Source organism: Bubalus kerabau, chromosome 11 (assembly GCF_029407905.1).
Source record: "Bubalus kerabau isolate K-KA32 ecotype Philippines breed swamp buffalo chromosome 11, PCC_UOA_SB_1v2, whole genome shotgun sequence".
NCBI lineage: Eukaryota > Metazoa > Chordata > Mammalia > Artiodactyla > Bovidae > Bubalus > Bubalus kerabau.
Window position 1 is genome coordinate 50,131,319 of NC_073634.1, and position 12,299 is coordinate 50,143,617.

Here is a 12,299-nt window from a genome sequence, read left to right on the forward strand (position 1 = left end):
ACACAGCATTAAGGAATGCAAACTCTTCAGAGTCCTACAACCAACTGGAATGATGAGCCAGAAAAGTCTGTCCTGTTTTCCAGTGTCTGACCTGAAAAAGTTACTTAAACTGAGCCTGTTTCCCACAGGCTCCACGACAGACACCACCAAACTCCTGTGAGATAACAGACTAAAGGCCTGGGACACAACCTGTACAGAGTAACGGTTAGGGCTTGGTCACCAGTCACTTGGTAATGTTTCCCACCTCACAGCCCCTCTTCCCTACTGAACTGACAATTCCTCTGTCACCCTGTCTCACCCAAAAGGCTGGAAGCGTCTGGAGCCCAGGAGGTGTCTCTGCTACCCTCTACTGCTGCTGCTGCTGCTAAGTCGCTTCAGTCGTGTCCAACTCTGTGCGACCCCATAGACGGCAGCCCACCAGGCTCCCCTGTCCCTGGGATTCTCCAGGCAAGAACACTGGAGTGGGTTGCCATTTCCTTCTCCAATGCATGAAAGTGAAAAGTGAAAGTGAAGTCACTCAGTCGTGTCTAACTCTTAGTGACCCCATGGACTGCAGCCTACCAAACTCCTCCATCCGTGGGATTTTCCAGGCCAGAGTATTGGAGTGGGGTGCCATTGCCTTCTCCGACCCTCTACTAGTCCCCACTAAGAATCGGCACATGATGGGAACTCAGCAAAGGCTTGATGACTGAAGAATATCAAAACTTGAGCGCTGGGGCCTCCCTGGTGGCTTAGTGGTACAAGAGTTGGCCTGCCAATGCAGAGACAGAGGTTCGATCCCTGGTCAGGGAAGATCCCACATGCTGAAGAGCAACTAAGCTCATGAGTCACAACTACTGAGCCTGTGCTCTACAGTCCAAGTTCTGCAACAAAGAGAAGCCAAAGCAATGAGAAGCCCGCACAGAAATGAAGACTCAAGACAACCAAAAATTAATAAAACTTAAAAAAAAAAAAAAAAAAAACTTGTCAGCTGAAATAAAAATTGAATAGATTCAAATTCAAGTGATTTTTCCCCCCTTTAATGCCTCCCAGATATGTGGCAGCTTAATGTGGATATAAACCTTTCCCAAACACCAGGTTTGCAGCTTGTCCTGTGCCCCTGGGACTCACCACAAGCCTGCAAATGGGGTCCATCCAACAAGACCACATTTACTAATGACCTCACTGAAGAAACTTTAATCAAAATTTACTTCTCGAACAAACTGCTATATGTGTACCTGAAACACAGCAGGTGTTTAAAGAAGGAAAACCTCACATTCACAGGTAAGGGAGCTGCACTTGGCTCACAGGTGTGAAGGCCTATGAAACCTACCGTGCATTTACTTGTGCCGTGGACATGCAGGTGTTTTTCAGAAACATAGTTTAACTTTGTTGTTTATCCCTGAATTTAACCTAAGAGCTTTTAAGGATCATATCAAGAAGCAGTTTTATCAAGTTTTCTCAACTAAGACCTAGTGCCCAGTCTGTGTAAAAACTATGTACCATCCAGAACAAAATAGTCTTGGAGAAAAATAAAGCACTCCTAACAGCAGGTTTCCTAACAATGTGTGAGCCAACTATTTTTAAAGAGCACCTTCAGAGAGAAAAAGAAGGAATTCAGAAGGAAAAGAAAACCTCTTCAAAGCTCAGTCCTGATGATTGACTTTGAGCTTAAAACCTGATTTAGCAGGAATTCTGACGCCTCTAGGTTTGGTAGCTATAATCCAAGCTTCAAAACAGAGGGCAAGGCGAGTGACATGACCGTCCAAGGATTGTGCAAAGTCAGCACTGGGGGATTAGGGCTCTCAACATAAACACCTTTACAGCAGGATGGATTCACCCCATCTAGAAATCATCACTGAGTTGATCACGGCCTTTCTGTTGCCATCTGTGAAGCTTTGTGGATGGTTCACTGCTCGTTGGGCACACTGAAGATTACACACTGGGAGAATACAGGAAAGTCAGGTGACCCATTTTACTGCTCGTCAGCTTCCATGACTGAGGGTCTGACTAGCATAAAACTTGGGGATAATCTGTGACTTTTGTTCAGCTGTGTTAGTCTCCATTAATAAAGAAAATCGATGTCTTGTTTGACAAAAGTTCTATGAAATAAAGCTGCTATCAAGCTCTCTCAGAAATAAAGGAAATATTTATCTACTCTTTGGCTCAAGATTTGAGTGAATCCCACCCCTTATCAAAGATCCAATGTAAATTAAGTGAGCAAAACCGATTCCTATTTTACTGTAAAACAGACACAAATTCTATAACAAAGACAAAGAGCCAAAATGGCACCATACTGTTTTATTTTAACCTTCAAACAATATAAAGAGGTAACAACTTCTGATGCCAAACCATGCAAAGTAACAACAAAGGAACGAAAAAAATATTAACAAAAAGACAGTCATTGAAAGGTGCTTCACAGCAGTGCTTTGGCAGTTCTGGCAAGTATTTCCGTCCAATGGCTTTAACACAAAGGGTGTGAATGAACCCATGACCTCAGCTGAGGAACTCCCACACCCTCCCCGGGTAGTTTACACATTGAGTCATCACACACCACACCCTATACTCGCCAGACTTATATTTTTATAGTTCACCTCTTAGAACACAGAACTATGGATTGTGCGTAATTGCAACAAAAACTAAAAAACAAAACAGTGTGGTAGAAAAGTAAACGAACTCCTATGTTTCCAGTAAGGCATCAGGGAATCGCTGCTGGCTGTGCCCTTCATTTCACCAGTATGAAGAAACGTTTGACTTATATTTCTCAGCAAACCCAATATTCAGAAGCTTAACCAGCAGGCTCAAGTTAAAAGTTTAAAAGACAGTCCTTTTTTTTTTTTTTTTTTTTTGGGTAAATGTTTCTTATAAAACATGAAATCAAGTTCCACTTTATTAAAAAAAAAACAACTGAGCATTTTTAATAGTAAAAATATATATATGTTTATATCTCTTTTTAAAAAGACATTTAATAACAATACTTCAGAAGACTAGATTTAACCCTCAACCCCTCACCCTGCCAAGCTGTCCACCTGGCACAGATACATTAAGGCAAAGGCTCAGAGAGGCGTGGCCACCTTGGCGGTGGGCTGGGCACGTGAGAGGAACACACTCCGCTCCTACAGGGCCCGTTCAGAATGGCTTCTCCCTCATGTTCACCGAGCCATCCTGCATCCCGAAGTAGACTCTCTCCGCCATGTTGATGAACAGCCCCGTGTCCACCACACCTGTGGGACGAAGGGCAGAAAGAAGTGTTAAGTTTGAGCCTCCCAAGGTAGGAAGAAAACCAGGATCACTGGGTCCGTAGGAGTGACCACCTTCAAAAGCACCAGACAAATGATACATCTAAAGATGCACCTCACACATGGTGATGAAAACACATCCTGGTTATCTGTATTTCTTCTTGCAATCTCTCCCCCTCTGGGATCCTGGATGTCTCTCTGTACTCAAATGTGCAAGCTTTTTCCTGCCTCAGGGCCTTTGCTCACACTGTTGCCCTTATCTGGACCAGTCATCTTCTCAGAGAGGCCCTCCATCATGACTCTAAGTGCTCCCATTCCCAGTGATCCTCAATCACACTATCAGCCTTAGAAGCTTTTCCCACAAAGGGCTGAAAGATACTTGCAATGCATATATTATGTCAAGATGAAAACTCTCCAGATCAATAAGACAACAGACAATCTAGTGGAAAAATGGGCAGAAGACTTAAGAGATACTTCACAAAAGAGGTTCTCCAAAACAGCCAATAAACATAGAAAACAGTGCTCAAACTGGTCAATTGGGAATGTAGGGACTTCTCCAGCAGCCCAATGGTTAAGACTCTGCTCCGCCAATGCAGGGGACGTGGGTCCTGTCCCTAGTCGGGGAACTAAAGGTCCCACATGCTGCAAGGTGCAGCAAAAAATTGAAAAAAAAAATAAAGAAAGAATAAAATAAAGGATACATTTTTTAAAAAAAAAAAGAATGCAAATCAAGACACCACTACACTCTCAACAGGATGAGTATAATGAAATTTGACTGGAATATAAAGACACTCCCACACATTGACTATAGGAATAAATTGGCAAAAAAAAACCATGCTGGAAAATCTTTCTCTGTGTATCTTTTAAAGCTGAACATATTCATACCTGATGATCCAGCAACTCTACTCCTCAGTATACATCAGGTGTATATATATATATGATCCTCACAAGGTATGTAAGAGAATGTTCCCAACAGCTAAAAACTAGAAACACCCAAATGCCCATAAGAGTAGAATGGATATACAGACGTTTTTTCACACACAAAAATGATGGTATACTATTCAGTAGCGCAAATTAACTACAACTGTTAGCAACCTTTACTGAAAATATTTCATATACACACATACTACAGTGAGATAACACTGTTCACCTACTGATGGACCCAGTGTGTAGGGAAGCACACTGGCATGCACTTCAGACAGAAGGTAAACTAATGCCATCGTGGAAGGCAATTCTGCACTATCTGGCAAAATCAGATACACTTATTCTTTCAGCTGGTAATCCCCTTCTAAAAAAGGACTGGAAACGAATATCTGCTCACGCGGATCTGCCTAAATAAATTTCGTGAGAGTCACAGGATGGAATGCCATATTATTATTAAGAAAAAAAAAAGAATGAGGAAGTTCTTTTGTGATCCATTATATAATAACCTTCAAAGTGGTGAAAAAACAGGAAAATAGGAAGACAGAAAAAACAGGAAGCAAAACATGTGCCAAGTATGCTGTCAATTGTGTAAACAAAGAGATGGGGGTGGGGGAGCTGCCTTGTGTTTACGTAAGATCAACTCAAGAAGGACACACACACACAAGGACACACAACTCTGGAAGCACTGGCTGTCTTCAGACGGGGAAAGTGGAGGGATGGAAGACAGAGAATTTTCACTGTTGATCCTTAAAATTTTGAAGTATGTAAATTCAAAAGGATAAAAAAATTTTCAAAGACAGCCCCCCCATACATAAATAAGATCATCTACCAGCACTGCACCAACACGACAGGGGCCTCCCAAAGACATGCCCAGTGGTCACTCAAGACCCAGGCTTCTCAAAAATTCTACTGAGTCAAAAAGTTCCTTAGAGTTTTTACATAATATTTCAAGGAAAAATCTGAACAAACTTTTAGGCCAACCCAATGTAACATAAGGTGACAGCTTCCACCTGATTCAAGAGAAAGCCAAACTGAGTTCAGAAAAGACTTCAACGATTTAAGAGTAGAGGTGCAGGGCAGCTGTCAAAGGTCTGATCTCAAGAACCACCTCTCTTCAGATTATTAGGACGCTGGGAGTAACTAACCCATTCCTACACCCATCCCCAGATTAGTGGAAAGGGGAGAGGTGGACTGGTCTGAACAAGGGGGAAAGAATCCTGCTGGCTTTGGCACTTCTCTGCTCCGGGTGCAGCAGTGGAACACCCAAGGGTGTGGCAGCCAGGGGCCAGTTCTGCTGCCCTCTAGGTGTCCCCACACAAATGGACGTGCATGGGACACAGGCAGGGTGACATAGACAGACAGGGAAGCTTTCCCTTCCCTCCTCCCTTGACCCAGGTCCAGCATCATGTATTACAACAGACCAAAGAGGAGGAGAAAAAGAGAATGAGAAAACAAACCACACGGATGACCCTGGAGGCACTGTGCTAAATAATTCAGCATCTAGCTTCTCTGTTTACACCGTCTTCACTTAAGTTCCTAATGAAGCTCTGAACTTCTCTAGGATGTAGCTTCTGCTGACTGAGGTGGAGACCAAAGAATGGGAGAAATCTGCTCACAAAGGACATCTCAGTGTCTCAATTAGCGTCGAAAGGTCTGAGCAGGTGCACCAGAGCCCCCTAGTGGGCACTGCAAGTAATCCTCCCACAGAGGAACAGCGCCCTCACTGGTGGGGGCTCCCTGCATTTGCATTATCACTAGGGCTAATTCTTCCAGATTATCAACAGCGACCAGGCAGAAGAACTCCCTATAACACAAGGCACAGCACCTCGCCCACGGCAGGAATCTAACAAGCTTGGGCTAACTGAGTCATTCTTCTCCAGAGAACAGGCCAGAACCAAAGAGGTGGCAGCCAAGCTCTTTGCAGAGAAGGTGGGTTTATTTCAAGGCAAGCCCCCTGACGCTCCATCGGCCCCGTGCCTGCCCCAATTGAAACGGGTTGTGAAATGCCAACTAACAAAGCTGCTAGGTGAGCAATAACTGTTTTCAGGAGGAAAAGGCAAAGGCGTGAAGTTAGAAATTCCAAACATGTTATAAAACAAATTCTTCCCACAAGTCTCAAAGCCACAGCCACTGTGCCTCCCATGGCCAGAGGCAGGGGACAGCTATGAAGAGCCTGGGTGTCTACACTCAAGAATATATGTTACCTGGGATCATTTTGATGGCTATGTTCACTTCACTCCATTTGTGGACCCGGTCAAACTTCCAGTCCAGGATAAAGTTTCCATTATCCGTTACCACAGGACCCTAGAAGATAATTGTCCACAATGACGAGGTGATATAGGTTCAGGCAGGCAGAGGGGGCAGGAGAGTGGATGTGATAACCTAAGCAACCCACTCCAACCAGTACTCCCACCTCATGCTTTCTATTACTAGAAGGCAGTGCCACGAAGCAGTAATGAGCAGGAGTCCTGAAGCCACTGAGGCAGATATCTCACAGGGGCCATTTTCCTCTGTGAGCCTCAGATTCAGCTATGGCAAGAAAGGGATAATGAAACCTGCCTCCTTAGGCAGCTTATGCGTAAACCACATGGATAAGCATTTACCACAGTGAGGGCACAGTGATGCTTAGCCATCATTAGAGCGAAAAACTACAGCAAGAGAACAGACAACCAACATGGCTCAATGCTCCCAGAGCTTCCCACTGAGAACCATCAGTGATGCAACGTGCAACACTCCCCCCAGATCAGGCAGACCCAACAAACAGATGCAGCAGTGAGGGGCCCTGGGGTCACAGGGGCTTGGGGTAGTTTTAGTTAATTAACCCAGAATTACACAGCAGCTGTGGGCACTAGAAAGCATATAGGACCACAAATGTTGTCAGAACACAAAGACTGCTCTGCAAAATGGAGGAGTGGGAGCCCAGTAAGAACACCCAAAGGCAAGATGCTGGGCTCTTTGGTGGAACCCCAGCTCTGAGAGAGAACCCTGACAATCTCCTCTTGAATCCTCAGCTACTCAGGGAGCCAGAGTCAGAGCTCAGTATAACAACTATGATTAAGACTGTGGTTTTTTAAAAAGTCACAAAACACCAGGAAGAAAATACATTAAAATAAAATAAGTTCATCAGGGAAGAGTTACAGGTAAGTTGCTTTCTCTCCTGTATGTTTCAAACTTTTTATATATAGTTCTGTCTGCAGCTATAGTTAGTTTTTGAATTATTACTACTGCTTGTTTAATTAAGTGTAAGAAAAAAACTTCTGTTCAACCCACTTTAGAAGCTGAAGTGAAGCGTTTGGACTAAGTATCTGGAGTGTATTCCTGGGGAGGAGCTTACATCCCCCAAGGAACTCTACTTCATTTAAACACAGGATGAGAAAAGAGGAAAAAGAAAATTATACCACAAAACCTGAATAACTCTCTGCCCCAGGAGGGACTCCCCAAACCCATTTTTAGCAGCTGTTAGAGAGATCCAGGTACAAAGATCAGATCACCTGAGGAGATTCAGATTCCAAGGGACAGAAAATGTGCCCATTTGTACATGGAATATACAGTGTGTTAAGTATAGGCTTGTCTACATGAGTTTGAATATGGAAACTGATAAAGCCAGTGCTCTGAAAATAAGCCAATAGGCTAATTAAAAATAAACAGAGAGAACTTCCATGGTGGCACAGTGGATTAAGAATCTTCCTGCCAATGCAGGGGACAAGGGTTCTATCCCTGGTTTGAAAAGATTCCACATGCCACAGGGCAACTAAGCCCATGTGGCACAACTACTGAGCCTGCATGCTGCAACTACTGAAGCCCACACACTTAGAGCCTGTGCTCTGCAACAAGAGAAGTCACCACAATGAGAAGCCCACACTTCTAGAGTAGCCCTGACGCCAAAACTAGAGAAAGCCCTTGAGCAGCAATGAAGACACAGTGCAGCCAATAAATAATCAACAGAAGCCACCTGCCCAGTCTGGGTAAAGACCTAACGGAAGGAGGAGGACAGGCCCTGAGAGCCTGGAACACCTTCCAGAAACCTTCCAGCCACTCACTGCCTTGTTGACGGCCATGCGAAGTTCAATCATGCCCCCAAACTTCTGGGTCACAGTTCGGCTCACTGGGACATAGGCCATAGGGATGACCTCAATGGGGATGCCCTTGTGCCACTGATCCCCGAGGTTCTTTGAATCTTTCCTAGAAAGAAAGAGTCAGAAATACAACAGATGTCAATAAGCTCAGCGGTACAGACATGCCAAATTCAGGCACGGAGTTACTAATGAGGTGAGAGGGCAGGGCCAAGTGTCCAGGGCTTCAAACGGACTGGCTATGCTTTACTGTAAGTAAATATGACAAAAATGTTAAAACCTGGATATGACTGGCTTGTGGTTAAACAGGTGTGAGGAACATAATCATTTATGCTCTTCCTACAGCTGTAATTTTTTTTTTAATTAACATGCTCAGCACAAGTGCCTTCTAGTAGACTCTCAGAGCCTGGTCAAAGGCTGACCACAACACAAATCACATGTGACAGAAGGGAAGCAGGGGTGCTGGGTCACTGCCCAGGGGCAGGCCTGACCTGCTTCCTCCGCAGGGAGCGAATAGGGTGAATGAGTGATCAATAAGGACATGCTCTATTAATGAGTGTGACATCCGTTTCCTCCTTCCAGCAGACACAAGAAATAGCAGTATCTTCCTTCAGCACCAAAGCAGAACATAATTGTCCAAGGCACTCTTCCTGAGTCACAGGAAGGAGAAGTGCTCCTCCCTCCAGCTCTGTTTTCTCCTCCCTAAAATGCGGGCTGGCGTCTGAGGCACCTCCTCAGTGGACAGTTCAGAAACACTGAACATCGTACCTGAAATCGGCAATCACGATGAAGCGACTGGCATTGCCGGCCACAATCTTCTCCTGGGTCAGGCAGCCTCTGGGGAACGGGGAAGAAGCAAAGGAAAAAACATGGGGCTAAGTAAGACAAAATCTGAATTTGGGAACTAAAGTCAGATAAAGGAAACCAAAATCCATTCAGTTCTGACACTCAGAAATTTAATTTTTAATTCTTAAAGGAACAGCCCCCCTAACTCTATCACACTGCAACAGACTAAATTGTGTCTCCCCGCCCTCTGCCCCCTAAAATTCATCTGGTGAAGGCCTAACCCCTAATGTGACTGTATGTGAAAGATGAGGTCTCTAAGGAAGTAACTGTGGTTCAATGAGGTTACTGAAGTGGGGCTCTGCTCTGATTAGGATGGGTATCCTTCTAAGATGATACCAAAAAGCTCTTACTCTCTCTCCCACCACCACAGGAGGCTACACTGAGAAGGCAGCCATCTGCAAGCCCAGGGCTTCAGAACAGTGACAAACAAATTTCTCCCTTGAAGTCACCACATCTACGATTTTTGTTATGGCACCTGGGCTAAGACCTGCTACTTCCAGTAAATGGACTGTGGAAACAGGAGTCTGTGTCTGGGAGAAAGGGTTCCCAGTAGGGCCACAGGCATAACCCAACTAAGATGCACCTGCCAGGGAGCACGGTGGCTGGGGGAGGTCATGTGACTGTGGCATGCAGTGGAGGAGTAAGGACAAGCTTTGAACAACCTGCCCTCTCTGCCATTTGACAGCCAGAGTTATGAAGTAGAGATAGCACAGTGAGACTTGAAGCACATTTTGTGTCACTCCAGAGTCTGGCTGATTATAAAAACAAGGAGACAGGGACTTCACCTTCTTCCACTCACCACTTCTTAACTCCCCAAAATTAACACAAGAAACACCCAATAAATGTTTTCCAAAGGAATGAATACACACATCACTCCCTGCTCGAGCCCACAGACCTAGTAATCTAGTCCCAGTAATGTGTTTGTTTTAGGCTGTGCAATTTTTTTTTTTTTTTTTTTGGCTGTACAATTTTTAAAGTTGGAATCAGCAGAAGGCAGCAGACAGAGAACCCATTAAGATGAATCACTTCATTGACCAGGCTCGGGTCCTTGTCACCAGACTGCTACTAACAACCAGAAATGCCCAGCTGGCTCTACAGTCTTATGCCATCAACATCCAAGAAGAAAGACAAACTCGTGTGTATCACAGAGGCACTGTGCTTATCCTGCATTCCACTTGGCTTTGCTAAGGATTAACTGGCAGATACTTGGCAAAAAAAGGCCCCACAACTCACCCACCACCCTTGATGAGGTTGAGGTCAGCGTCGACTTCATCAGCACCATCGATGGCAAGATCGATCTGCATTGAAGAAAGATACAAAAACCACTGAGACCCTCGTGAGGGAAGGCTCTGTGCTAAGCATGAACCTGCAACAGCTCATCAGATCCCAGCTGCCCTAGTAGCCAAGCACAGTTATTATTCCTACTTAACCAGTTAGGAAACTAAGACTCTCAGTGGTTAAGTTATTCCACTAGGGTCATGAGGAAACATATATAGACCACACCTGGGTGCAGCTCTCATCCACCACTTTATTCTTCCTCTACTCTTTGATGGGCTTCTTTTTGGACAAGCTGGAATTACTGAGCATGCAATCTCAGTATGAGTAACTTCACCTCCAAGTATAGAAAGAGATATATAGTATATCTGTGGGACTAAAATTTCCTTGGAAGCAGGCAATAATGGAAAAAAGTCTGAGAAGCACTGATTTAGAAATGTCTGAACTGATATGGCAAAAACATGGGTATGCTGACACACATCTGATGTGATTTAAAATTGGAAAATTTCTGAGATCCCGCCCCCATGATCCCACTAAAGTACCTGTCTGGGCTTGCCCACTGCCTTTAACAGGAAGTTCCATTGCCAGCTCAAAAGCAGTGAAGGAGGAGAATAGGTTCATTCATGTTTCAAAATTTGAAATCAAGGAAGAGATATATTGATACTTCTCATCACTCCTGGGACTCTGCATGGACCATATGGGAGCCTCAGGAATGGTTTTTCTAAAAACATCAGTATAAAGAAGGAAATGGCAACCCACTCCAGTATTCTTGTCTGGAAAATTCCATAGGCAGAGGAGCCTGGTGGGTTACAGTCCATGGGGCCACAAAGAGTTGGACAGGACTGAGCACACGTAAAACCTCAGGGTACAAATTCAGTTCAAGCTGCAAGTCAGAAGTTGCCTGATATGGAGGCACCAAAACTTTAGTGGGGCAGCCTCACTTCTGCCTTTTTACAAGGATGAAGTGACAGCCCACGATGCTCCTCCCCACCTTGCACTGACCCCAGCTGTACCACAGCCAGCTCTCTGGGGACTGGAGGAAGGCAATCTTTTCTGCATAGGTCCCATGTCCACCTTCAGCCCAAAGTATTCTATCACTTGGTCCTAGACACCCCAGCCAGTCTGAGCACTGTCTGCATATACCCACATGCTAGCCTGGAGCTGCTCCCAGGGTTCCCATCCTCACTGGAATGCTCTCCCCTGCCCTTGCCACCTAGCCATCACAGCTCTGCTCAAATTTTCACCTCTTCCCACAAAACCCCTCTAAGCAGCAAGCACTCTAGAGCTGGAAGCACCTGAATTCATCCTCAGGCTCTGCCACTTAAAAGAAGCAAGGCCTCAGGCAAACACCTTGCCTTCTCCATGCCTTTCCCACATTTGTAAAATGGGATGGTAATGGGATGGTAATAGTTCCCACCTTCCAGACTACAGGAGCTTAAATACAGGTGACCCTGAACAACAGGGTCAGGTTCAAACCATGCAGGTCCACCTAAAGGCAGATTGTGTCCACCACATACGCACTGCAGTACTATGTGATCCATGGTTGGCTAAACACACAGATGCAGAACCACGAATACAGAAGGCCAACTATGGCACTTAAGCATCTGTGGATTCTGGTTTTCACAGTGGGTCCTGGAACCAAGCCCCTTGGACACTGAGGGATGACTGTGGTTTAATACAGACCAGCACTTAGTAGAATAACTGTACACAGTGAGGGCTCGGGAAATGCCAGCTGTGAGGATGCTCCACACTCTCCTCAACGTCAGTCTCTGGATTGCTCGTGTGTTCAATCGTCTTAATCATAAAACTTCTGTTTTCAAAAGCCCATGCTTGCCTCAGACAATTGCTTCTTATCTCCATTTAGCAGTAAACTCCAAGGGCCAGCTTGCTCATATTACATGTCTGTGTGAGGGCTGCAGGAAGTCCTGGGTCCCTGAGCCCCCTCAGTTAAACCACAGGGAAT

The 12,299-nt window shown here is 45.0% G+C and overlaps 1 protein-coding gene across 1 annotated transcript in view; it reads right to left on the reverse strand.

Moving 5' to 3' along the window:
• Positions 1-2,265: 2,265 nt before the first annotated feature.
• Positions 2,266-12,299, reverse strand: part of RPIA (ribose 5-phosphate isomerase A) — a 35,664-nt gene continuing 25,630 nt past the window's right edge. Inside the window, exons 5-9 of the mRNA XM_055540281.1 lie at positions 10,295-10,359; positions 8,984-9,052; positions 8,183-8,324; positions 6,347-6,446; positions 2,266-3,203 (exon numbers count right to left, since the gene is read on the reverse strand). Coding sequence (XP_055396256.1) covers positions 3,109-3,203; positions 6,347-6,446; positions 8,183-8,324; positions 8,984-9,052; positions 10,295-10,359 — 471 coding nt within the window. The 3' untranslated portion in view covers positions 2,266-3,108. The remainder of the gene's footprint in view (positions 3,204-6,346; positions 6,447-8,182; positions 8,325-8,983; positions 9,053-10,294; positions 10,360-12,299) is intronic.